The 25549-nt window shown below is 52.0% G+C and overlaps 4 protein-coding genes across 9 annotated transcripts; all 4 read left to right on the top strand.

Moving 5' to 3' along the window:
• The first annotated feature begins 13 nt into the window (after positions 1–13).
• RAD17 (RAD17 checkpoint clamp loader component) lies at positions 14–15503 on the top strand. 3 transcript variants are annotated; one of them, XM_048291299.1, is made up of 16 exons: positions 14–298; positions 2438–2719; positions 3401–3484; positions 4160–4316; positions 4798–4934; positions 6051–6103; positions 6197–6322; positions 6408–6477; positions 7178–7289; positions 9300–9494; positions 9942–10027; positions 10334–10480; positions 10907–11053; positions 11830–11950; positions 12802–12859; positions 14318–15503. In XM_048291299.1, exons 1-16 carry the CDS (start codon positions 266–268, stop codon positions 14529–14531), a joined length of 2022 nt encoding a protein of 673 aa, XP_048147256.1. In that variant the 5' UTR covers positions 14–265; the 3' UTR covers positions 14532–15503. The 3 variants fall into 3 exon arrangements, with proteins under 3 accessions (XP_048147256.1, XP_048147257.1, XP_048147258.1); XM_048291300.1 differs by lacking the exon at positions 2438–2719; XM_048291301.1 differs by lacking the exons at positions 14–298; positions 2438–2719; positions 3401–3484 and having other exon boundaries at positions 4263–4316; positions 4785–4934.
• Positions 15504–17005: 1502 nt separating this feature from the next.
• On the top strand, positions 17006–18689 carry LOC125320299. Its single transcript, XM_048292435.1, has 2 exons — positions 17006–17378; positions 17534–18689. Exons 1-2 carry the CDS (start codon positions 17137–17139, stop codon positions 18687–18689), a joined length of 1398 nt encoding a protein of 465 aa, XP_048148392.1. The 5' UTR covers positions 17006–17136.
• Positions 18690–20228: 1539 nt separating this feature from the next.
• Positions 20229–22386, top strand: EXOSC5 (exosome component 5). 3 transcript variants are annotated; one of them, XM_048292870.1, is made up of 6 exons: positions 20229–20361; positions 20776–20889; positions 21615–21736; positions 21832–21972; positions 22075–22129; positions 22221–22386. In XM_048292870.1, exons 1-6 carry the CDS (start codon positions 20250–20252, stop codon positions 22280–22282), a joined length of 606 nt encoding a protein of 201 aa, XP_048148827.1. In that variant the 5' UTR covers positions 20229–20249; the 3' UTR covers positions 22283–22386. The 3 variants fall into 3 exon arrangements, with proteins under 3 accessions (XP_048148827.1, XP_048148828.1, XP_048148826.1); XM_048292871.1 differs by having other exon boundaries at positions 22078–22129; XM_048292869.1 differs by having other exon boundaries at positions 20233–20361; positions 22040–22129.
• Positions 22387–23346: 960 nt separating this feature from the next.
• On the top strand, positions 23347–25503 carry EMC4 (ER membrane protein complex subunit 4). 2 transcript variants are annotated; one of them, XM_048292867.1, is made up of 5 exons: positions 23347–23459; positions 23532–23631; positions 24040–24193; positions 25166–25326; positions 25430–25503. In XM_048292867.1, exons 1-5 carry the CDS (start codon positions 23383–23385, stop codon positions 25463–25465), a joined length of 528 nt encoding a protein of 175 aa, XP_048148824.1. In that variant the 5' UTR covers positions 23347–23382; the 3' UTR covers positions 25466–25503. The 2 variants fall into 2 exon arrangements, with proteins under 2 accessions (XP_048148824.1, XP_048148825.1); XM_048292868.1 differs by lacking the exon at positions 23532–23631 and having other exon boundaries at positions 23385–23459.
• Positions 25504–25549: the final 46 nt, after the last annotated feature.

Below are 25549 nucleotides of genomic sequence, written 5' to 3' on the forward strand. Positions count from 1 at the left end.
GGCGCGCCGCGGACAGCTAAGAGCCGGAGGAAGGGAAGGACCCCTCGTCGCCGTGTGAGGGGACGCGGCCCGGCCGGGACCGGAGCGGTGAGAGCTCCGCGGGATCCGCCGGGCACCGAGCACCGAGTCACACCGAGTGTTACCCCGCGCTCTGCCTCCCCCCGGAGCACCGAGTCACACCGAGTCCCAGGCCCCGGGATCGCATCTCCGCCGGGGCCCGGCGGGGGCAGCGGGGCCGTCGGCGGAGTGGTCCCCCCGGGCGAGGATGTCCGGCAGCAGCCCGGGAAGGCCGGCGGAGGTGGGTCCGGGGAAGGGGCACTCGGCGGCCCGGCAGTTCCTCCGTGGGCTCTGTATTGGCAGTTTGTCCTTTTCCAGTGGGGGTTGTTCGTTTTTTTGCTAAGGGAGAGATTTGGTTTGGTGTCACTGCGTGTGGAAGGGACCCCCCTCCCCCTCGCCCTCTCACGGGGTTCTGCGGGTAACTATGCAAATTGAGCCAAACCCAGCTTGTGTGAGAGGAACGGTGCAGCGGCCGCTGCTCTCTGCCGGCTGCTGAGGCGTCGCGGGCACAGTGGGAGCTTCTGACAAAGTTTATCAGTTTATCCCGTTGAGCCACAAAGTGCAGAAGGGACCCCAAGACCTCCCACAAACCCGCAAACCGCCCCCGGACCCTCCCCGGAGAGGAGCCCGGGTGCACCCGGACCCGAGGCCAGCCCCAGCGCTGGTCCGTGGGTCACGGCTCCGCGACTGAGCCCGTCCTGTAACTGAGCCTTACACAGCTGTGTCCTGCACGGTTAAGGACGCCAAACCAGGTCTATTCATGCAAATGTAGTTAATGATGATCAGACAAAGAGATCTTAATCAGAATTATTCACTACGCAGAACAGGGACTCTAAGCACTGCTACAGTTCACTGTGAAGCAATTGTTGAAATATGAATATAATTAATATTATGTGAGCAGTGGAAATAGGAAGCAAAGGCTGGCCTCAATGATCTTGGAGGTCTTTTCCAGCCTTAATGATTCTGTGAATCTGAATTTTGAAGTAATTGTATTAAAGCCAGCAGAAACAATTACTGAATAGAGATTGATGCTACTCACACCGACTGTGGGCATTTGGCTGAGCCTCAGGCAGTGACCTTGAGATCACATCGTCCCCACTCCAGGGCGGAATCCCCACACCCCCCAGGAAGGGAAATGTCAGGAGACGCTGCTGTTAGCATTTGGGACGGGGCTTTTCTAGTCTGAGGTGCTGCCCCCTCAGTCAGCTGTGCCCAGGCTGTGCCAGCTCTGCAGCTCTGCAGAAGTTCTCAGTGCTGTCACTCAGTTGTTCCTTTCTTTGGGGGTTTTGCCAGCTCTGCCACAGCTTCAGCTCCCTCTCAGGACGTTGAACTTTGGGATGGAGGAGTCAGGCTGGTTTCAGCACTATGCACCCCAAAAACTGTGTGACCCCCCCCCTTCTGCATTCCCCCCCGGGGCTTTGCAAACAGGGCCTTGCTGGAGTTGTTTGAGCCCATTCCAGGCAGAGCCTCCTGCTGCAGCCAGCTGTCAGGCAGTGTCCTGTCTGTCAGCACTGTGCTGTGTTGGTTTATGAGGTGTGTAAGCTGGAGGATTTCACGGCCATTTTTGGGGATGTTGTGTCTGTTCTGTCACTCACGTTTCCACCAAGGGGTGTTGGAATCCAGCCTGTGAACCCTGCACCGAGGGGCTGCCATGTGGCCCCTGTGGTGTTATTTGGGCCTCTGAGAAGTCGCAGTGGCAGGCGAGGCTGCAGCCCTGTCCCAGGGGGTGTTCCTCAAATCCAGAGTTAAACACCGGTGCTGTTAGCAGCGCTGTTCCTCGTCACTGGCATGGGCTCTGGTTCAGCCCAAGCTGCCCACTGCAGCAAACACTCCCTGATTTTACTGTGCTGCCTCAATAACTGTTCTCTGTGTCTAACTTTTAAACACAAATGGTTGCGTTGTAAATATTGTTTTAAAAGGGGGAAAAAGTGCCACATACTGAAAACTACACAGAGACAGTGTGAATATGACCTTGATGTAAAAGTGGTCTGAGTAAGCTGATGCTGCTTTTTCGTTCTTTTTTAATTCTTTAGGTTGGATGTGTGTTTGTGGAGTTCTCAACTTGTTCTGATGTGCCAGTTTGTTGCAAAATACTCCTGGCACAATGATGCAGCTGTTTTTTTAATACAGAAGAGTCACAGAATCCCAGACCAGTTGTAGTTGGAAGGCCCATAGAACCATCCAGTGCCACCCCCTCCCATGGGCAGGGACAGCTTCCACTAGACCAGGTTTCTCCCAGCCCCGTCCAGCCTGGCCTTGGACTCTCCCAGGGATGGGGAAGTGCACACTCCATAAAAATCTCCCATTTCCTAGAAGCAGCTGTGCCCGGCTAAGGGGAGGAGAGCACAGCATTGCTACCACAGTGTTTGTGTTTCCTCAGGTGACGGATTGGCTGGAACATGCATCTGATGACTTCTTTGGAAGCACAGGTGTTCCCCCTTGTGCAGTTCCTGTGAAGCCGCTGAAAGGCAGCTCTGGCAGAGGCCGTGGGCAGAAGCAGAAGGACCTGAGCCCTGTGCCAGAGAACAGCAAAGCCAAAGCTCCTCCCCGGAAACGAGCGAAGCCGTGTGCCGTAGATCTGCCCCGTGCCACGTCCAGGCAGAACCGGAGCCGGGCCCAGGATGAGCTGCCCTGGGTGGAGAGATACAAACCTGAAACTCAGGTGTGAGAGCTCCTCCGAGTGCCAGTGTAGCAGTGACATCATAGGGACACATTGTGCTCCTGTCCTAACCTGCACGGGCCAGGCTCTCACCAGACCCTGTTTGGGTAAAGCACAGGGGTTCTGGGTCAGGGATTCACTGCCAGCCAGTGCACAAAGCACACTCCAGCGAGCTCTTGATCTGTAGCAGACACATGTTCCCACAGGCTTCCTGAGGAGGAAAAGCTGCTGAGGATATGTTGTTTCCTGTCACTTGCGAACTTTTGAACCTGTTACTGAATTCCAGACGCATCTGATAATTCCAAGCACTGGGAAAACCCAGCTGTGTGGGATTTGCAGAAGTTCCAAAAACCTCTGCAGTGTTAGAGTAATAAAAGTCAAAAGGACCAGCCTCAGCGATAGCTATGGAATATCCTGACACTGACAAGATTGTAGTGTTATTACTTAAAGAATAATAAATAGCTCATTATTTCCTGACTACAAGGAATGGAAAACTGATTGTTTGAGGAAACAGGTTGAGATGATGATCCTTACCTGTGGCATTGCTTCTGCAGAGCACACACGTAACTGGAACACATACCAACGTGTCCGTTGATATTTTAGTCAGCATTTATTCTATTCTCTATTTTTAGTAGAAACCTAGAGTTTCATTTATAACTTTCACATATTTTAACCTTGTTTCAGAATGACCTCGCTGTGCAAAAAAAGAAGATTGAGGAAGTTGAAACCTGGTTAAAAACACATATATTTCAGAGGCAGACAAAGCAGGTAAAGTTGCTAAAATCAACAGCTGGAGGTACCAAACCATACAAGTGAGCTGGATGCAATTTCAAGTTCAGAGAAAAACCTCACCTTAGAGAGGCAGTGATTGTGTATCTTCTGCATTGTAAGGAAAACTCTAAGAACATAGGTTAGAGCTTGTAACATTTGTTTTGGGCTTATGCTCCTGATTTTCCTCAGAAATGTTATTTTCTGGCATCCAGTCATAAATCACAACTCTTCAGTATGTACTTGAAGCTGCATTTTATCTCTCCCAGGTTAATTTTTAAGTCTCCTGACACATTTCCAGTTGCACTGCGCTGGTGTAACAGGATGTTTTTAATCTTTATTGGTAAGAGGCGTTCTTAGACACAAATTGCCAGCCTTGCCTAGTGTTTTCCAGAGCTGGTTCTCCAGTTCCCTGTCTGCTGTGTGGCAGTCACATGCAGTTTATGTACCAGAGGCATTAGGAACAGAGCAAGGCTCTCAGAGTCCTGGCCTGGTTCTCTCTGTCCGAGTACTCAGCAGGTAAATTAACAGCTCAAAATGTATGACTGGGGTTTCTCTGGGAGAGAGGATCGTTACCAGAGAAACTGTAGGAGAAATTCAACCAATATTCATCTTCAGCCAACTGTCAGCCTTTATTTATCACATTTGTGATTATGTTTTGTATCTCTGTGTCAGGGTGGCTCTGTCCTGCTGCTGACTGGCCCTCCTGGCTGTGGAAAAACTGCAACTCTGCAAATTCTAGCCAAAGATCTTGGCCTTCAGGTGCAAGAATGGACCAATCCACTCTCTTTAGACTTTACAAAGGAAGACTTGAGAAGTATGTTTGACCATGGTAAGTATGTTGGGGGTTTTTATTTTTATCTTTTTTTTCCCTTCCAGTTACTTTAGTGGGTTTTCTATCTTGTATTTTTGCTTCTTTTTTGTCTGTCACATATGAAATCAGATCCACATCCATGTAAGTCAATTCCTTAGTGTTTAATGAGAATCCTTCTGTTGCTTTTTTCTGGAAAGGGATTTAGGTTTATTACAGTGTTCAGTCCAAAATAATTGATGATCCAGATCAGTATAGGGAGCTCTATATAGCCTGGACATAATTTGAACCAAATAAATGAAAAGAGGTAAGTGTCTTTGTCTGAGTCCTCAATTGAATTACACCCCTTTAAAAATTCTGCTGTGCTTGTCACATGTTTGCCAAAGGTCTTGTTCATTGCTGCTGTCAGAAAATAGCACGGGTGGGTATTAGTTTGTGTGGGTATTTATATTTTACTTGGTATAATATAGAATACATATTTTTAATTAGTTTTCTTTTTCAGACTCAAATTTTCATACGTTTCCGAGTCAGGCCCAAGCAGCTCTCTTTCAAGATTTTCTTTTAAGAGCAAATAAGTATAACAAACTTCAGATGCTTGGAGAGTCCTCAGAAAATGATAAAAAGCTTATTCTTATTGAAGTAAGTGAAAACTTGTGAAATGTTATGTTGAAAACAGTACCTTTTGTTGTAATATTTACATGCTAACTAGCTTCAGATGCTGGGTTGGTGTTTCCCAAAGTTGTCTGCTTTACTGCAGATGAGGTCTTCATTACTTTTTTGGGTCTCTGCAGCAGTCTAGAGCCACGTCCTACCTGTAGTTATGCCACAGAAGCAAGTAGTCAGGCAGAAATGGGAGTCTGGTTTGAGCACAGAAATATGTAACAGTATCAAAAAGTAGATCAAACAATATTGAGAAGTCATTCCCATGTTTCTGGATGATAAAGTTTCTAGAAATACATATATATATATATGTTTAAACAGAAAGAGTGGAAAAACCACCACTATTCCTGTTGTTTAATGATGCAGGAGAGTAGGAAACACATGAGAATGACCACAAGCAGAAACAGTTGAAATTTAGCACTTACTCCCTGGTCTTAAACAGGTGGTGGTGTTTAGGGCAGAGGTGTGAACTGAGGGCTTGTGGGCAGCTGCAGGACAAGGCTTTATTGGTACTTGTGTACAAGTGTGTTTCAATAGCAATTTCTTTCGGAACTTTTCAATTCTTCACCTGAGAGAAGCTTTAGAAATTGATAGTCAGGTTGTCTGTAAACTTTTAAGACCAAAACAGGCAGAAATTCTAGCAGGGTAAAGTGATGCATTGTAGAATTTAGGAAGCAGAGGGTCGTGTGACTTGTCTTTATAAAGTCACCTTCTTGAGTGGGTCCTGTCAGACCTCACATGGGTATCCTGCCCTCTTCCCCAGCAGAGCTGCTTCCTGGAGTGTTTGTCCTCCGGGTTAAACCCTTGCTCACAGGCAGTGTGACACCCAAGGCTGTGTCTTAGAAAACTGAGACAGAAAGAAAATATTTCTTTTTAGGTGATAATTTTCCATAGTGAGACATACTGTGCCAAATGTGGGTTTGTTTCCCCCTGCTGCTCCTCTGACTGTGTCCAGTGTCAGCTGTGTTAAAATGTAGTTTACAGCAAGCAAACCAGGAATTAAAAATGTGTGGCTATGCAGTGTGCTGTGACAGTCAGTCTGTGGAAGAGTATTTACATCTGAATATAATGACAGCAGCTCTTTGTTTTGCACAGGATATTCCTAACCAATTCTACCGAGAGCCTGGCAGTCTACATGACATCCTCAGGTCGGTGGCAAATAAGCTGTTAATTATCAGCTTTAGCCACTTGCGGTAAGCTGGAGTTTGATTTTCATCACATTTTGTTGTTCTGCAATTCAGGAGGTTCGTTCGTACAAGTAGGTGCCCCCTTGTCTTCATAATCTCAGATAACTTCAGTGGAGACAGCAGCCAGAGGTCACTGTTCCCCACGGAAATTGTAGAGGAGCTGTGTATATTCAATATTAGGTAAGATCTTTTACCTCATTAAAGCGTGCTTCGAATAATTGAGAGGTTAGAAACTAAGTAATTTTTTTTTAATGAACTTCGACAGTTTCAAGCCTGTTGCACAGACAAATATGATGAAAGTTCTTAATCGAATAGCTGCAGCCGAAGCCAGTATGGTAAGTTGTCAAAGTTCATAACTTCTGTGCAGTGCTAGGACCAAAAGATTGCACACTTTTATGTCTGAAATATGTTATTTTTGTTACTGTATTTGATCTTTGATAGCAGAGCCCCACATCTCCCCCAAAAAAAACCATTTTCAAAAGATTGCACACTTTTATGTCTGAAATATGTTATTTTTGTTACTGTATTTGATCTTTGATAGCAGAGCCCCACATCTCCCCAAAAAAAACCATTTTCACCAGGGCAACAAAAAGCAAGGAACAAGCTTAGTTTCACTTGACCTGTGGTCCCAGTCTACAAAGTTACTTCTGAAAATCACTGTGCTTATTACAGTAACTATATAAATGAAACAAACAATAGGAAGAGACATAATCTTTCTTGTATCCAGCAAGGCCAGAAGAAGTCATGAACCTGAATCCTGTATTACTCCTGAACTGTTTTGATTACAAGCAAGTATCATATTGGGTGACACCTGGCAAAGAGTTATGTGCATTTTTCTCTTTAATATTGTTACATAAATTGTGACAGTGTGCTTAAATGGATTAAGTTTTTTAAAGTCTGCAGTATGACGTAGTTTGAGCACATGGTGGGTACACAGTGTCTGTTTATGGTGTGTGTCAGGTGGGTTGTCATAGCCATGTTCAAATACTCCTTTTCCTGCTCTTCTATTGTTTTGAGTGCTGTTTTTCCTTGTAGAACAGAGAGAAGAATTACACCCTTGATAGAACTTCTCTGGAGTTGCTTTGCAGAGGTTGTTCAGGTGACATAAGAAGTGCAATAAACAGCCTTCAGTTTTCCTCTATGAAAGGTAAAAAACTGTGGCTTTGTTAAGTGAAGTGGTATTTTGACCATTTCTGCTGAAAACATGTTCTGTTCACAGTTGCAGCACAGCTGGGTGAGTTGCATAAACATTCTTGACACGCTTCTGTGGAGCAGGAACAAACACAGGCTGTGTCGGGGCATGAGTGGGTCTCAGCTGTTGCAGGCTGGGGTTAAACCATGACATGTATGCATATGCTGATGTAATTTAGTGAAATACCCTCTTTTCTCCCTGCTGTCTTTGCTATTTGTTTGCTGCTCAAAGGTTTAATGATGCAACCTTAGTTCGAAAGGGATACTTTTCATTGCGTGGTTGTTGCATTTCCTAAACTGATCATTTTACGAGCATTTTACATCTCAGTAATTGTTAAGGAAATGATGTATGCAAGTTGCGTTTGTAAAAGGAGTACTCTGGCTTGTGTTGTTCATTCTAAGGACTGTGAAATGGTGACATCATTTGCATTCAGCTTAGAACTAAGGAAACAGACTCATCAATTGTCTTCTGCTTTGTGAGGTAGAGCTAGCAATGATACGGTTTCTGGCACACATTTTTTCCTTCTCATTTGCTTTGCAAACAGAAAATGTGCTCATGGAATACAAGATTAAAAGGTAGTTTCGAGCCCATTTCTTAAGAGGGAGTGTTGTACTTTGAGTTTTAGAGTATATTGAAATTAGCTGGGCAATGTTAGTTAAATTACACACAGCAGAGAATAAAGTTTCTACATTTAACTTGCAGACATTGAAGGTCAAATATTCTGATGATGTTTTCAGCTATACCAAGCTTGGATTGTTCTGTGTTAATGAGAAAACAAGAGGATTGCTCTCAGTGGGATGATTATGCCATTAGTAAGAATGAATAGTAGATTGGTGATACCTGAGGAAAGCATGCAGTATCTCACTGCTGGACACATCCCCGAGGCAATCAAAATAGTCTTAAAATAACTAGTTTATGTAATTTTTAATAAGTTACCTTAGAAATGTAAAACCATGAGAGTTAGAACTTGGGAGAGAACAGAGATGTATGACTTTGGAGCTTCTTGTGTGTGGACTATTGGAATCATATACTGAAGTCACACTGATTATTCTCCTCTCACATTTTCTCTAACATTGAGAAGGTGCTTGAACAGAACACCTTTAGTTGTGCAGGTATTTCAGTGAGGTGAGTGATTGGTAGCCAGTGATACTTAAACAGGTGTGGGAGACACCCAATCTCCTTGTTGCAGCATGCAGCATTTGTTTTTATGTGTGTAAGGTTTGTTTCTTCATGTGTGTATCTATGTAAGCACAATTGATACATTCACTTTGTAACACTATTAATGGGTAAAATAGATCCATGGTAATTGTGGGAGAAAAGAAAAATACCTAAAGGATAAATTCTCTTACCTCAATAAGGAACATTCAAATGCCACCAAATCAAACTCTGGGTGAAGATTTCCAAGTTTATTAACTTAGAGTAGAATAAGTTTTATTTCATGAGGCTCATAACTTTGTGAAAGATAGTAGGCAGTTGGAAGAATGACCTAAATGAAAGGGTTTCTTTGCCACTTTCAGGGAGGTTATTGTACAGATAATGCCAGTAGAAGACAAATTGATACGTAAACAGGATGTAACTGAAATATAATTTAAATATATTTGTACTTGTGCTTTATAAACATGAAATTCTAAACATGGTCAAGTGGGGAATGTATCAGAAGTGGAAGGGATAAGCCTGAATGCTTTTTTCAAAGACAGCTGTTTATTGTTCAAAAAAGTACTTGGTACCTCAGCTGTGGCTTAAAGGACAGAAGTGGAATGAAGATAATGAATGATGCTAATTTGGGTGACTGGGTTGTGTTCCTAATAAATGAGTTTTCTCATAGTGCTCCCATTTATATAACCTGTTCTGTTCCTTTCATAATTACTGTTTGTTCACACAGAACTTCAGCAGTACCAACATAATAGAAAACTTCTGCAGAATCATGTACTCTGTCTTGAATTTATTTTTTTATTTTATTGATAGACTGGTCATTGGAGAAAGAATTTTGGTCAAAGAAGAAGAAGAGCTCCACAATAAAATGTGAGGAAGCAGGAGTATCCAAAGTACAAAAGAAAAGTAGACATGATACCTCAGAAGACCAAGAGATACAAGCTATTGGTGGCAAAGATGCATCCATCTTTCTTTTCCATGCTCTGGGGAAAATAATTTATTGCAAAAGTAAGAAAACTTTGACTTGTTCTCCCCTTCGGTGGGCAAAGCATGTCAGCTGCTAATGGCTGGAGTTGCTAAAGTAAGGCTTTGGATGGCCTCTGTCTGGGATGTTTGGTCAATAACAACCGTATAAACTCAGCTGAATCGGGGTCCCTTGTGCCACTGGCTGTGCACATTTTGGTAGTAATTCACAATACTGGCTCCAAAACCAACTGAGGAGAAGTAGTGAGGGGAGGGAATACAAAAATAATTCGATTAGATTTGTTACATGAAACTTAATGCAACTAATTGTGTGCTGATGGCTATGTAGTATTTACTATAATAATTAAGTACCTGTGCCTGTCCCAGAGCTTTCTGGGAATGGAAAATGCTATAATTTAGCTGCTGGTGGGGCTGACAGTTGCCAACAACGTTTCTGAACATAAGGACTAAAGACTGTGCAATCTTTTGCAGGAGAAGCAGTGTCAGAAGCAGAGTCCCCTCAGCTGCCTGCTCACCTGTCCAAACACCATCGGGACACCTTGCTCATTCAGCCTGAGGTACTCCTGCAATGGCTCCATGAGTTCAGCTGGGTTTGAAACAAACCAAGACTGCTAAGTGATTGGTGCAAATTCTCAGTCACATTGGTTCTGTTACTGATCTCAGTTGGTGTGCATTCAGTCTGTCTGAGTTACAGAATAACTCATTTGGAAGGGACCACTGGGGCAAACCAGCTCCTTGTTGTGTCTGGGCACCACGGCACAGACCATGTGTTCCAGCTCCCTGACCGAGATGTCACAGCTTTTTATACACAGGATCCTGCTCCTTATCCACTTGTAAAATCTGAACTTTTCTTCTTCTAACAGGGTATTGTGGAAAAATCACATAAGTCTGGAAGCATATTCAATCTCTACCTTCACCAGAACTACGTGGACTTTTTTTCTGATATAGATGATGTGGTGAGAGCCAGTGAATATTTGAGCACTGCTGATGTCCTTTGTAGTAACTGGAGTGTAAGTGTCATCTTTTTATAGGCACAGACTTGGTTTTAAGTACTTTAACATTGAGCCTCTTGACTTTTTACTGCATTTTTGAATGTTTGCTGCAAACTTAGGGTGTGAATGACATGAATTGTTAATGAATGCTAAAGTACATCAGTTGCAGAAGAGTTGCAGAGCCAACGTTTTGTCCAGCTTCTGTCAGTGTTTATTATGGTGGGTTGTAGTGTTTGTAGGGCACTCTATGAAGAATTTTGAGTAGAATATGTTTGTGCTAAGAAGGAATCAAGCTGTTTCTTTTTTGCTCAGCTGCTTTGAATGAAAGTTCTGCAGTAATCTAAACTTTAAAATGCTGTGCATGTTGTGCCACTGCAGTTAGTGAGTGTGTTTCAGTGCAGATGAGCTGCCTCAAGCTCACACAAGGCCCAATTTCTCTCTTAGACACGGCTTGTGATGGAGAACTACAGTGCCTCTGTGGCTACCCGAGGGGTCATCCACTCCAACACATCCAGAGCCTTTGCCCACCAGCAGGGGGGAATGGGGTTCCGACCCTTACATAAACCCCAGTGGTTTTTGATCAGTAAAAAGGTAAAATCTTGATTTTTTTTTTTTTTTTTTTGGTTTTGGTTTGGTTTGGTTTGGTTTTGTTTTTAGGGTTTTTTTTCCTAAGGTGTGACTATTGAGTATAGTATAGATGAAATTTGATCACAAGTGCTAAGCTTGTCAAATATCCTATTTCGATGTAATCTGCTTCTAAAAAGCACTTCCTAGAAGAGCAGTTTGCATCACTCCTTTAATGTAAAAATAAATTGGAGGCCTCTGACAAAGTCTGATTCCTGTGTCCAAGCTGGCATGCTCCTGGGAGAGTCTTAATCCTAAATTAAGAGAGACAGTTGGCATTGAAATACTGTTCAGTATTTCTAGAATTGATTTCCTGTGTGAGTTTGGTGCAGTTTGAAGCACACTGAACAGTTGTATAAGTGTAAGACATTTCTGCTGTTGTGGTTTATGTGTTTATCAGAAATAGCTCGTTCGGCAGGTCTTGGCATTTTGTTACATTTGAACTAACATGTTGGCAAAAAGCATTGGCCTGGATGGGTTGGGAATTCAGTAATCAAGGAACAATTTTTAAAAAATATTTTTAATGCCCAGTAAAAGACAGAGTTGAAGGATTCTACCATTTTTATGATTGGTATATGTTAACTGCTTATCTTTCCTTTTGGTCTCATTTCTCCTACACAAGTAGCTTGTGTGTAGTCATCCTGTAGCAGGCAGGAAGAAAGTCTGTGTGTTACAGTACAGAGCATCTGCATTAATAATGGTTTACCAGGTTTTTTACTTGTGTTCCCCCCCAACTCTTACAGTATCAGGAAAATTGCCTTGCTGCAAAATCTCTGTTTTCAAGCTTCTGTTTACCACCTGAGTGCCTTCAGACAGAGCTGCTGCCTTACCTTGCTATGTTAACAAACCCGATGAGAAACCAAGGTAAGATGGGTGTAACTCTTGATCTTGGACTCTTTTGACAGTTGCAACATACTGACAAATTTGATAAGCCAGAAGGTCAGTACTGTTTGTGCTTTTGCCTCAGTGTGATAAATTCCCATGGTAAATGTTATGTAGGTGATGCCCAAAGATGCCCAAAGATGCCCAAAATTAAAGCTGCCCTGGTAGGTTGGTCCAACTGCAGTGATTAAGTTGCTCTCTAGGCTTAGGGCTTTTATTATATTTGCCAGAGGATTTGATGAGAAGAGTTTTGGAAACCTAATAAGCAATATTGACTAGATCTTCATTGCTTACTGATACCTTTCCTGTAACATCAACAGACTTAGAACACCTCAAAAAGCCTTTCACAAATAAAAGAAGCAAAATTCATGTCTGCAGTGCATGAAAAAAAAGTTAAATCTTCTGAGATAATACATTAGCAAACAGTTCATGCAGAAAAATTTACTTTGTGTGTTACATAATGCAAAAATTGGTATTTAGATAGCTGGGTCACTTATGCTGTTGTTAATTGTCTCTAATAAAAAGCATCATCTCTTAACTAAGGCCTTGACATCAGGTGAATTTTGTAGGCTGTGGAATAATAGCTCTACATGATAAATACACAGGATGAATGTCAGGAATGTGGGATTTTGTGTGTAGGCCATCTGTAAATATGTTGTAGTAAACTGTAACAGTTTGGGGGAAAAAAGTTACATGCGCAGTGTTTTGGTATCCAAAATATTTCAAATATATACAGGAATACTCGACTAAGGTCATTGTTTATTTGCCAGTATGTTCAACTGTCTGTTCACAATGATCTGCCTAATACGATACTGGTGGTTCTTTGTTCCTAGCTCAGATTGCTTTTATCCAAGACGTGGGGAGGCTGCCACTGAAAAGACATTTTGGGAGGTAAGCTGAACTTCTGTCTGGACTTAAATAAAGTAAGACTTTATATATATGTCATATATGAAGGAGAAGATAACCCTTTCATCACATATCTCTGTGATGTGACATTCCCTCAGCATGATAATTTTCCCGGTTTTCCAGTTCAAATCTGTTTATCATTACAATATTGTAGCAGTGTTTCTACTCAGGTCTTGCTTTTAATCCTTGTTTAGCTTTCTTTTCCATTGTATCAAATATTAGCTCTGTCCTAGACATCTGTTTCTCTAGCACATGATCTGAATAAAACATTTTCTTTACTATTAAAGACATCTCTGTGAGAATAGAAGTGAATTGATGCAAAGAGATTAGTGCCTTTTGCCTGTTGTTTAATATGAGACAAAACAATCTGGAAGTTTGATAGGACATTCTGTGTTCACCTGAGTATTAGAAGGTAAGAAAGAAAGTGCAGTGGGGAATTGTTCTTACTTCCTTTGAAGAAGCTGTATCCCTGTAGAAAGACAAAGTATTTTTAAAAGTTTATTTAGGACTTATTTAATCTAAAATTAGATAGCTGCACTGGTTTTATTTTATAGAAGTTTTGCCTGTGAGGCTGCTTAGGATAAACCTTTGTTCAGCATGCATGGGTTGTAGTCAGGCTGTAGCTACTGAATACTGAAAACCCAGGTTTTCTGTCCTGTGAGACTGCAGTGCCCTCCTGAGAGGCTGCGTGTGCAGGCTCAGGGGTGACATGGCATGAGGTGCTCTGTTGTGAATCAGAGACTTCATTTACCCCAGCAGAGCCTCAGTTACACTTCTATAGCTGTGATACCTCTGGAATTTAAAAAGCTTTTTAATTGCTCTGTTTCTAGAAAAGAATCATGTTCACAGCTGCAGTGAGACAGACTTTCATCTCCTGACCAGGACAGAGTTTGTTGATGCATCTGACAGAGCATCTCCTACTCGTCCCTGGTGTTGCTGCTGAGTGTAACTGTGAATTTCCAGGCTGTATTTCCAAGAGCCATCCTGTTCCCCAGCTGTTGTATTAAGCCATTTTGGTTGCTGATCAGGGAGGAAGGAGAGTATATTTCTCTGTAATCCCCCTGGTCTGAGCCACAAGGTGTGGAGCTTCTCAAATTAATTGTAACTTCCTTTTTTTTAAGTTTCCCTGCAGCGTACCTGTGAATACTGACATTTTGTATCTGCATTAATAAGTTGATGGGGTGTTACTGAACGTCTGTTCTGAGGGGTAACTTCCTGCTGAAAACACCATCATCCTTTTCCATCTGTTCTGTGTGCTGGGACCGCAGTGCAGAGAAATGTAGGAATTTGCTTCCTTCAGGAATCCTGATAGGGAGTGATCTGTGTTACTGAGCAGTCCCGAGGTGCCTGTGCCAGAGGGAATGAGGCTCTGTTTGCAGCGCTGGCTGCGGGAGTGCAGCCGTGGGCTCGTGGTCACGCCGTGCTGCACTGGTGCTTTTGCAGGCTGAAGCTGGAAGCTCTGGGTGACAAAGACCCCGGGGTTCCGGAGCTGTTCTGCTGCGACGGGGACGGTGCCGACGGCGATCCCGAGGGGCTCCCGCTGCCCTCCAGCCAGTCCAGCGGGAGTGACCTGCCTGGCAGCCAGCCCCAGCCCATCGCGGCTCAGGCCATCCTGGAGGAAGAGGAATTGAAAATCGAGGAATATGACAGTGACTGAGAGACCAGGACACAGCCAGTGCTGTGCCTGAGTGGATTCGTGTGCTGCAAAGGCCTTTTGCTGAAAAGCATGGTCTGCCCAGCAGTGCTGCCCAAGCCGTGCAGGAGAGCTAGGAGCCGAGTCTAGACCAGCTGTGTGAGCATTGAGACAGCTCTCGGCATCCTCCTCCCTCTGCAGGGTCAGCCTGAGCTGAGTGCTAAGGTACAAGCTATTTCCTGCCCCTTCTGAGCCATGACACTGCCTGAGGGGGATGACAAGAGAGAAATAAATGACTGAAATCAGTTTGAAAGAGACTACAGATTAGCAGTGTCAGTCTTAAGTTATTTTTACACATTTTAATCTACTTTGCAGTAGATTAAGTTGTCAGCATTTGAAGAGTTTATTCAAATTCACACTTTCAGAAAAACTGCTGTTTGGAAGTTTGGTCCTTCTTGAAAGAAGAGGCTGAAATTTACACCTAAGAAGTCTGATGTCCCATACTGATGATGTACAGGAACCTTCTACTGTATTAATACTGTTTTGTACTGTGCCTTACAGAAGACATAAATAAGATTTTCATGTCCTTATAAGTGGAAAAAATGTTGTGCCAGAATTATTTTGTATTCCTCTTGGAAAGATATTTGCATAACTTTCAGAGGGGAAAAGGCAGCAATTAAGCATAGGTTGTACTTTGTAGGACGTTAAATGTGTCATGTGCAGTTTTTTCCTTGAATTGCAGTTGTGCTGGGGGAAACACTGATCTTGTGTTTGGTAACTGGCACATGATGGAGTGCTGTGGTTAGTAGTACCCCAACAGGGAGGAAGACAAGTCAAACCAAAACAGCTTTGTATGATGCACGTTTGCATTTCTGTATTGCTTACAGCTGGTTTAGTGAGAGAAAACACGTGTTTATCCCCCCTGACCTTGGAGCAATGCTATTAAAGAGTCTGGATCTGTCCCCTCCCAAGGGACAGGTGTAGTCTTTTCATCTACAGCTATTGCTTAATTTTGAAGGGGGAAATTTCTCCCCTAAGTCTAAAATTCTGTTGCAGCTATACTCATTACAGCAAATCACAATGTCTTTGGCTGTTGATGACCATTAACCCTTTTCCTCCTCTCCAGGGTGCTTTGGATGGGCTGTTCCTGGGGTGCCTCCAGCACAACAATGAGGCACAAAATACTGATTTTTATCTTGCAAGCACACCTCCACTCTCCTTTGTTGTATCTTTCAGCTTTCTTTACAGTAGCACCAGCTAGTAGCAGCTGCTGTGTTGGCCTTTTCCTTGTTAGGGCAGAATTCAATACTCACCTGGCAAATCCCACCTGGCACTGTGAGCTACAGAGTGCAGAGCTGGTGTGCAAAACCTCTGTCACATGAAAACACCACCTGGGCACGCGCACAAAACCCCCACTATTCTGTTTGAAGCCAGAATGTCTCGCAGTGCTAGTGCTGCCCCATTAAAGCCAGTGCCCAGTTAACAACCTATCAGGTGAAGTCGGGGCTGGCAGCACAGGCAGGTGCAAGCACGAGTGTCACTGCTGTAGCCCCCCCATTTCGGCTCCCTCGGCACTGTCCCAGTTACAAGGTGGGGAAGGAAGAGAACTGGCCTTCAGATAGGGGTGACAGGGACCTGGGGTCGTCAGCCGACTAACATGAGCCAGCAGTGTGCCAAGAAGGCCAACAGCATCCTGGCCTGTATCAGGAATAGTGTGGCCAGCAGGACCAGGGAAGTCATTGCTCCCCTGTACTTGGCACTGGTGAGGCCATACCTCGATTACTGTGTCCAGTTCTGGGCCCTTCCGTTCAGGAAGGACATTGAGATGCTTGAACATGTCCAAAGGAGGGCAACAAGGCTAGTGAAGGGCTTGGAACACAAGCCCTGTGAGGAACCACTGAGGCAGCTGGGGTTGTTTAGCCTGAAGAAGACTCACAGGTGACCTTACCACTCTCTACAACTCCCTGAAAGGTGGTTGTAGTCAGGTGGGGGTTGGTCTCTTCTCCCAGGCAACAACTGACAGAACGAGAGGACACAGCCTTAAGCTGTGCCAGGGGAAGTTAGGTTAGACATCAGGACAAAATTCTTCCCTGAAAGAGTGATAGTGCGCTGCCCAGGGAGGTGGTGGAGTCACCATCCCTGGACGTCGTTACAAAAATCCTGAACGTGGCGCTCAGTGCCATGGTTCAGTTGGTCATAGCTTGGACTTGATGATCTCAAAGGTCTTTTCCAACCTAGTTAATTCTGGGATTTTGTGATTTAGGAGTATCCCCAGAAGGCAGGGTGCATGTGCTTTCTGAGTGTGGTCAGCTCTGGGTGCCTTTGGGGAGCCCCATGGCCCTGCTGGAACTACTCAGCCCTGTCTCCGTGTGTAGCTGCTACTGGGGGTGGGCTTGGGGCTGGCGGTCCCCACCAGGCCCTCCCTCACAGGGGACCTCGGCCATGCTTAGGGACAAGACCCACAGACATGGATGCAGGTGGCTGAGAGCACCATGGAAATGCAGAAGTTAAACACAAGAAGCTGTATTTTCCTTCTCCCCCGATGCCTGTGGGAGCCAAAGTCCTGCTGCAATGTCACCTGCTGGTGGAGGGTGACAAACCAAGTGACTGACTGTGACATTACTGGGGGATGTGTTGTGATGTCACATCCCTCACTGATTGTATCTGGGCACTGGCAGGGCCAGCATGGCTCGAGCCTGGACTGCTGCCAAGGCTGCGAGGCCCGGACCATCAAGCCAGGCATCTCCTGCAGCTGTGTCGTGGGCTGAGGGCTGCCACTGGGAATTCCCTGCCGGTCCTGGAGCCGTCACTGCATGTCCCTAGCCCTGCCTGGTCTGGGCAGCCGGCACCGCGGCGCTTGCAGCACTGCAGGTGAGCTCTGTGGGGAACTGTTCCTTACAGGGTATCTGTGGGGTGGGCAGGGGGGCTTGGGGAGCAGGGATGGTGTCCTCGAGGGGCCTGGGCATTTCTTCCTCCCGTCCATGCCCCAGGACAGCCAGTGGCCAAGGCCTCTCTCCATCCTGCAGCACGTGCCACACTTTGGAGGCGCTACGGAATCATCAAGGCTGGAAAAGACCTTCAACATCCCCAAGTGCAGCTGTCGGCCCAGCACCACCTCCAGCGCCAGCAATGGGGAGCATCCTGTCCTTGCCTCTCCCTGCAGCGCCGCAGACCGCGGGCAAGGCCACGCAGACGGAGTGGAACTGCCCCGTGTGCCACAGCGTGCAGAGCGACACCGACGCGGTGCCCTGCGGCCACCGCTTCTGCCTGGGCTGCCTCCTGCGGCACACGGCCACCAGCCCGACGTGCCCGCTCTGCGCCAGCCCCCTGCTCAGCGCCCGCTTCTCCGTGCTGGGGCAGAACGACTTCCTGCAGTGCATCCTCAGCCCGCCCGGAGTGCCGCCGGGGCCCGCCGGCTGGGCGCGGAGAGCTCTGTTCCGCCTGGTCCACACCCGCCCCGGGCCCTCGGCCCCGGCTGAGGCGGCGTGCGCGGGCCCGGAGGCCGCGGGAGGCTTCCCGGCCGACGAGTGGGAAGAGCTGCTGCACGGACAGGAGCAGCTCTTGGAGCCCGTGCGGCCCTGGCTGCGGCAGAGCCTGGACGCCATCTACGGCCCGCAGTGGTGGGAGGCCAGGCCGGTGGAGAGCATCGCCCTGTCCACCCTGTGCATCTGCGGCCCGGACAGGGAAGCCCTGACCCACATGCTGCGGAGCTACCTCGGGGAATACACAGCACCGCTGGTGCACGGCCTCATCCACGTCACCATGCACCGCTGCAGGAACGCCTGGACGCCGCGGCGCTCCCCGGCTGCCCGGCAGGAGCAGGAGGAGAGCCCCGTGGCCAGCGCCGGCCTCTCGGCCCCGCCGGGCGGGACCCGCGGCCCCAGCCCCAGCCTGGCTCCCGGCCCCGCAGGGCCCGGCGGGGGGGACCCGCCCAGCGCCCCAGAACCCGCCCGCCCCCGGGGTCCCGGCCGCTCCCCGGCCGCGCCCGCTCCTGCGGAGCAGCCCCAGCCCCAGCCCCGGGCCGTGCCGCAGGAGGCCGCGCCGGCCCCAGGGCCCTCGGAGCCCCGCCCGCGCAGGAGCCTCCGGCTCCGGCTCCGGCCCACCCGGCGCTCTCAGAGGAGGAGGGCCTACAGATACCGGCGCCCTTTGAGGTTCAGGAAGAGGAAACCAAAGACGAGATAAAAGGCTATTTCCTTGACACAGTCTCCCGCCCGCTTCTCCTGGAGGACTTTCCGTCGTGCCCAGCGTTGGCCAAGCCCCTACAGCCCCGGGAGATCCTGCGTGAAGCTGCGTGGAAGTGACTCCAAAGTGCTCGTGCCGAGAAAGATTCTTGTATCATGTTTTGCCAGCTGAGCTTCCCATCCCCTTTCTGATCCCTTTAGTCAACCCATTGTTGACATCTCTCAATTTCTGTGATGGGAAATCATCAGTCTTCTCCAAGCAGGGACCTGGGAATTGTACGGGAGTCCCTGGAAGGGCAGGAAAACTCAAAAGGGCCAAAGATGTCCCCAGCTCACTCCCACAGAGGCAGTCTGTGCTGAGGCGTGGGGTTTAAGGGTGCCCTGGGCAGTTCTCACATGGTGGGATGTGGACTGAGACAGGGAAAAGGGCAGGCACAGGCTGGCAAAGGGAGAAAGCTGAGGTTGGGAGGGACCTGGGGCTTGGTGGGGCTTTTTCCCTGATGGCTCAAGGGGTTACAGAGGAGCAGCTGCAGGAGAAGAGGGAGGTGCTGGGAGGTTTGGCACTGCCCTTCAGCCCCACGCCAGGCCCCCGGAGACAGCACCGGTGGGGTAGATCCATGTCCCGGGAAGCCTCTCATTCATGGCATGTGCTGGCCAGATCCCGGTCCCGTGTGCAGACACGTGAAAGAGAAGGGTAACAGTGCCACGGGCCAATTTCCGTGTCCGTGGGCGCACCCCGGGGCCGTGCCCGGCCAGCCCTGCCCTGCAGCCCCTCGGAGTCTCCCTGGCCCGCGTCCCACAGCCCCGGCGGAGCCGGCAGGACCCTCCTTTGGCCGTGGTCCATCTGTGGGATCACAGAACAGATCCCCGAGAGATTTTTCAAGCCGATGGAGAATGCAGCAGCAGGAAGCTCTGCCCGCTCCGCCAGCCCCGCGGGTGCCTGCCGCAGTGCCCGCGCTCGGACGGCTGTCAGCTCCGACCGGCCCAACGCCTGCCTAGCCCTGTGCGAGCCGGGACTCCTCAGGCCTTCCTCAGGCCTTCCTCAGGGCTTCCTCACGACGGCGGAGCGGCCGCCCGGCTCCGCGTCCCCCGCTCCAGGCCGGCGGCGGGCGGGCGGCCCCGCACAGCCCCGACCCCGCCCTGGCCGAGATTTACCCCCGCTCTGCCCGGGCTGTGTCCCCGCTGTGCCCGGGCTGTGTCCCGGGCTGTGTCCCCTCTGTGTCCCGGGCTGTGTCCCCGCTGTGCCCGGGATGTGTCCCCGCTGTGTCCCGGGCTGTGTCCCCGCTGTGCCCGGGCTGTGTCCCGGGATGTGTCCCCGCTGTGCCCGGGATGTGTCCCCGCTGTGTCCCGGGCTGTGTCCCGGGATGTGTCCCCGCTGTTCCCGGGCTGTGTCCCCGCTGTGCCCCCGCTGTTCCCGGGCTGTGTCCCCGCTGTGTCCCCGCCGTCCCCTCCCGCTGCCCGGGCCCGCCCCGTGTCGCGAGGGGCGCGCGCGGTCGCGACAGCCGGCGCTGATTGGCTGCGTTGCGCCCCGGAGGCGGAAGCGGCGGGGGGAGCGGCGGCGATGGCGGCGGTGGCGCTGGAGGCGGCGGCGGGCGGGCAGTGCCGCTTGCGGCCCTTCTCCTGCGAGCTGGGGCTGCTCTCGCGGCCCGACGGCTCGGCCGCCTTCCTGCAGGGTGTGTGGGGCTCCGCTCCCCGGGGTCTCCTTCCCATTCCTTCCCATCCGACCCCTTCCTGCAGGGTGTGTGGGGCTCCGCTCCTATCCCGTCCCTTCCCATCCCTTCCCGTAGGATCTGTGGGGCTCCGTTCCCTGGGGCTCCCCCTCTTTCCTTACTGGGGCTGCTGTCCCCAGCCTTCCCTTTCCGGGACTCTTCTTCCCAGGCCGCCCCGGCTCCCCTTCCCGGGGCTCCTCATTCCTTCTCAGCCCTTCGGGCTGGGTCTGTGGGGCTGCCCGTCCCAGGCCTCCCCTTCTCTGCTTTCCGGGCTGCCCTTGCCGGGGCTCTCGTTCGCAGCCCTTCCTGCAGGATGCCGGGGGCTCCAGTTCCCGAGTGCCTCCTCCCCACCGTGACCTCTCCTCTCTGTGTCCCCAGGTGACACCTCGGTGCTGGCCGGGCTCTACGGCCCCGCGGAGGCCAAGATCAGCAAGGAGCTGCCGGACCGGGCGGCGCTGGAGGTGCTGCTGCGCCCCAAGGTGGGGCTGCCAGGTGGGAACCCACTGTCCTGTCCCTGTCCCAAAACAGGTTCTTTTCCCCAGAGCGCCACAGTCGAGGTATTTGGTTTATTTACTGTTCTTTAGTTACATTTTGCTGGGTGGCAAATTCACAAATGCAGCACAACCAAACCCCTTCACGATTTACACACTTTAGCAAACAGAGGCACTTGTGTTCATTTGCTACAAGTTACATCGTTCTCTCATTAATTACTGTTCTACGCTCTGTTGGGCAATGGTTCCCTCCCTCTCTCACGCTAATTAGTGCCACGCTCAGTCTTCCTCTGCTTTGGGCCGGGGGTTCCTCGGGTCGCGTGCCAGGAGCTGCCCCTGCCGGAATCCCCCGTTCCCCCTGCAGCTGATTCCAGCACAGCTGCTGAGCTCTCTTCAGCAGTTTCTCCCTTCTCCTGGCAGTTCTGCCAAACGTCCTTGGGGCCCATGAATTCTGCCCTGCCCGTGTCCACTAGCAGGGAAATGCTTCTCGCCGGGCTTTGTTAACCTCCCCCAGGCCGAGACCATTGATGCCCGCCCAGCCCTAACCCTTAACAAGGCAGTTCCATCCGTCGGGAATGTGTCTTTCCAACGCCTGGACACCGCTGAGAGCTCGTTGGCCGCTCCGTTTCAGGGATTAAATCTCCTTTTTTGAGGCTGGGAAGTGCACAAAGCTTGAGCACCACAGGGGATTCCTGGGGGGACTGTGACACCCTCCTTGTTGTGCAGGCGTGATGGAGCGCAGCCGGGAGCAGCTGCTGCGCCAGACGTGCGAGGCCGTGGTTCTAGGGGTGCTGCACCCCCGCACCGCCATCACCCTGGTGCTGCAGGTGCTCAGCGACGCCGGCTCTGTATCCTTTTGTCTGCGGGGCGGCTCAGAGGGGTGGTCTGTGGGAAGGGGGCCTCGGAGCTGTTGGTGCTGCGGGGTCCCTTGACACACCCCCAGCTGCTGTCCTGCTGCCTGAACGCCGCCTGCATGGCACTGCTGGACGCAGGGCTGCCCCTCGCCACCCTCTTCTGTGGTGTCACCTGCGCCCTGCAGCTCGACGGCACCATCCTGCTGGACCCCACAGCCCGACAGGAGCAGGTGAGCCCTGGGGGGATGCCCAGCTCTGTGCATGCCCCCCGAGCCCTCCTGACCCCTGTCCCCACAGGAGGCCCGTGCCATCCTCACCTTTGCCATTGCCAGCAGCGAGAGGAAGGTGCTGATGGCCAACACCAAGGGCAGCTGCTCCGTGGAGGAGGTGAGGGATGCCCTGCGGGGGGGTTTTGGGGTGTGAAATTCCCTCGCAGGGAGACCCTCACACCCACGTCTTTACCCCTGGTCCTGCGCAGATGCAGCAGTGCCTGGCTGCAGCCCAGCGCGCCGCCGACACCATCTTCCAGTTCTACCGTGACTCTGTGCGCCGCCGCTACTCCAAGTTCTGACCTGGGGATACCCTGCAGACAGCTGGACTGGCCTGGACCCCCACCACTCAGTAAAGGACCCTTTTTCCCTCCACTCTGCCTCTTGAGTCCTTCCAGTGCTGACAGGGGCTCCTGAGTGGGGCACACACAGGACAGCACTGGGCATCTGTGTCCTGGTATCCCCTGCCTCCCAAGACCCCCGGAGTGGGGGGCACACGGACGCACCTTGGGACTCGTGTCCTGGTGGGACACCCACCATGGCGGCTTCGGGGGTACCAGGCACGTGCTGGTACACCCACCATGGCGGCTCCCGGGGTACAGGCACGTGCTGGTACACCCAACATGGCGGCTTCGGGGGTACAGGCACGTGCTGGTACACCCAACATGGCGGCTCCCGGGGTGCCGCACTCCCGCCGCGCGTTTGCGGGTACACCCAACATGGCGGCGCAGCCGGTACAATGGCGCTTGTTGGCGCGCTTTGACCTCCCGGGCATGGTGGCGCGGCCGGCCGACGCACGGCCGTGCCCTCCTGGGCGCGGCTTGTAGCGCAGCCACCAATAGGAAGGCGGTATTGGGAGGGGTCACGTGTGCGGGGCGGGGCGGGGCGGGGCGCATGCGCGGTGGTTGCCGCGGTGGGTGCGGGGCAGTACCGGGGGCACTGGGGGTGTGTGTGGGGCAATAGCGAGTGCGATGGCAGGCGGGCTGCAGCGGGCAGCAGCGGGCAGCACCGGGCATGTGGGCTGGAACAGCGGGGCTCCATGGGGCTCTGGGGGCAGTAACGGGGGCAGTGGGGGACAATAAGGGGGTGGAACGGGGTGGTGGGGGGGAAGATGCGGAATGGGGCTGTAACCGGGGTGCTAACCCTTACCGAGAGAAAATAGTTTAAAAAACCTAATCAAAACAAAAAACCACCCACGCGAAGCCGTGCCGCCCCCCACTACAGAAAAATCTTCGGTAACTCGAAGCCGCGGTAGAAGTTTGGGGAGGGGAAACACGAAAGAAGGGGAGAACGGCGTGTGGGGGTGAGGGGGATCCGCTCTTGCCTCCCACGTGACCGCGCACGTGCCTGCCCACGTGACGCAGCGCGGCCATGGCGGCGGCGGCGGCGGCGCTCCGGAGCCGCCGGTTCAAGTGGTCGCTGGACCTGGGGGCGGCGCCGGGGGGACGGTGAGGCCCGGGGGCTCGGGGGGGAAGCGCCGGGACACCGGGAGCTCCCGCTCACCGCCCCGCTGTCCCCAGGCCCCGCGGAGCCGCCGAGGGCCGCGGCCCACTCGGGTTCGCTGACCGGCAGCTGGGGGAGGGCGGCGTCCACGAGAGCGACAAGATCCTCATGGAGAAGGTGGGAGGGAGCGGGGGACGCTCGGCGCTCCGCGCGGGGTGGGCTCTGTCCCGGCCCCGTCACGGCCCGGACACCTCTGCAGGGGCGGTCACTGCCCACGGGGGTGGTCCCTGGCCCGGGTTCCCCACACTCCGTCCCGCCCTGGGGATGGCTCCGGCCCCGGTCCCTCCGATCCCGGGTCCCCGTAGGGGCGGTCCCTGTCCCAGATGTGCCCGACACCGCGGACAGCTGTGGGGGGACGGTCCGTGCCTCAGGCCCCCGTGGGCGGCGGTCCCTGTCGGTCCCGGCTCCCCGTGGGGGCGGTCCTTGCCCCGGGTCCCTCCCCGGCCCCGCCTGAGGGGCTCCCCGCGCTGGGTCTCCCCAGTGCCGAGTCCTGGCCCATGCCCGCCCTGGCCCCTGTCGTTGCAGCGCTGCTGGGACGTGGCTCTGGCGCCGCTGAAGCAGATCCCGATGAACCTGTTCATCATGTACATGGCCGGCAACACCATCTCCATCTTCCCGGCCATGATGGTCTGCATGATGGGCTGGCGCCCGCTGCAGGCCCTCATGTCCCTGTCTGCCAGTGAGTGCAGCCCCCGCGCGGGGACGGCCACGGAGCCCCACAGCCCCCGGGGTGTCCCACAGCCCCCCGAGTGTCCCACAGCCCCCGGGTGTCCCACAGCCCCCCGAGTGTCCCACAGCCCCCCCAGGTGTCCCACAGCCCCCCAGGTGTCCCACAGCCCCCCGAGTGTCCCACAGCCCCCCCAGGTGTCCCACAGCCGCCCAGGTGTCCCACAGCCCCCCGAGTGTCCCACAGCCCCCCCAGGTGTCCCACAGCCCCCTGAGTGTCCCACAGCCCCCCGAGTGTCCCACAGCCCCCTGAGTGTCCCACAGCCCCCCCAGGTTTCCCACAGCCCCCGAGTGTCCCGCAGCCCCCCAAGTGTCCCACAGCCCCCTGGGGTGTCCCACAGCCCCCTGAGTGTCCCACAGCCCCCCAGGTGTCCCACAGCCCCCCGAGTGTCCCACAGCCCCCCGGGGTGTCCCACAGCCCCCCGAGTGTCCCACAGCCCCCCCAGGTTTCCCACAGCCCCCGAGTGTCCCACAGCCCCCCAAGTGTCCCACAGCCCCCTGGGGTGTCCCACAGCCCCCTGAGTGTCCCACAGCCCCCCAGGTGTCCCACAGCCCCCCGAGTGTCCCACAGCCCCCCGGGGTGTCCCACAGCCCCCCCGAGTGTCCCACAGCCCCCCCAGGTGTCCCACAGCCCCCGAGTGTCCCACAGCCCCCCAAGACTCCACACAGCCCCACAGTCCCTCAGCTGTCCCCACAGCCGCCCCCAGCCCCCTGGGTGTCCCCACAGCCCCCCCCCCCGGTCTCCTGTAGCCCCATCAGCTGCCAGATGTCTCCCACAGCCCAACAGTCCCCTCCGCATCATTCTCCTCTGCCCAGCACTCCCTCCATGATGCTGCCCACCCCCCATGAGCCCTGGTGCCCCCTGTGCCAGGTCAGCAGCCTGGGAGTCGCTGACAGGCACCCCAATCACCTCTGTCCCCTCCAGCACTGAAAGCCCTGGAGAGCTCCAGCCGGCGGGCGCTGCAGGGCCTCGTGTTCCTGGTGGGCAATGGGCTGGGGCTGGCACTGGCCCTCTACAAGTGCCAGGCCATGGGGCTGCTGCCCACCCGCCCTTCCGACTGGCTGGCCTTCGTCACCCCCCCGCAGGTGAGCCCGGGGGTCCTGGGGACACCCCACAGAGCCAGGGCTCCTGGGGTCGGACACCAGCGTCCCCCCACTCACCCCCTTCCTCTCTCCTCTCTCTCGGCAGCGAATGGAATTCACTGGGGGGGGCCTGATCTTGTGACCCCCTGCGCCCACCCACCAATAAAGGCGATGGCAGGATGGTGACATCATTTTTGGGGGGAATTCCAAGGGTTTGGGGACTCAG

This window comes from Corvus hawaiiensis, chromosome Z, assembly GCF_020740725.1.
Source record: "Corvus hawaiiensis isolate bCorHaw1 chromosome Z, bCorHaw1.pri.cur, whole genome shotgun sequence".
In the NCBI taxonomy this organism is placed as follows: Eukaryota; Metazoa; Chordata; class Aves; order Passeriformes; family Corvidae; genus Corvus; species Corvus hawaiiensis.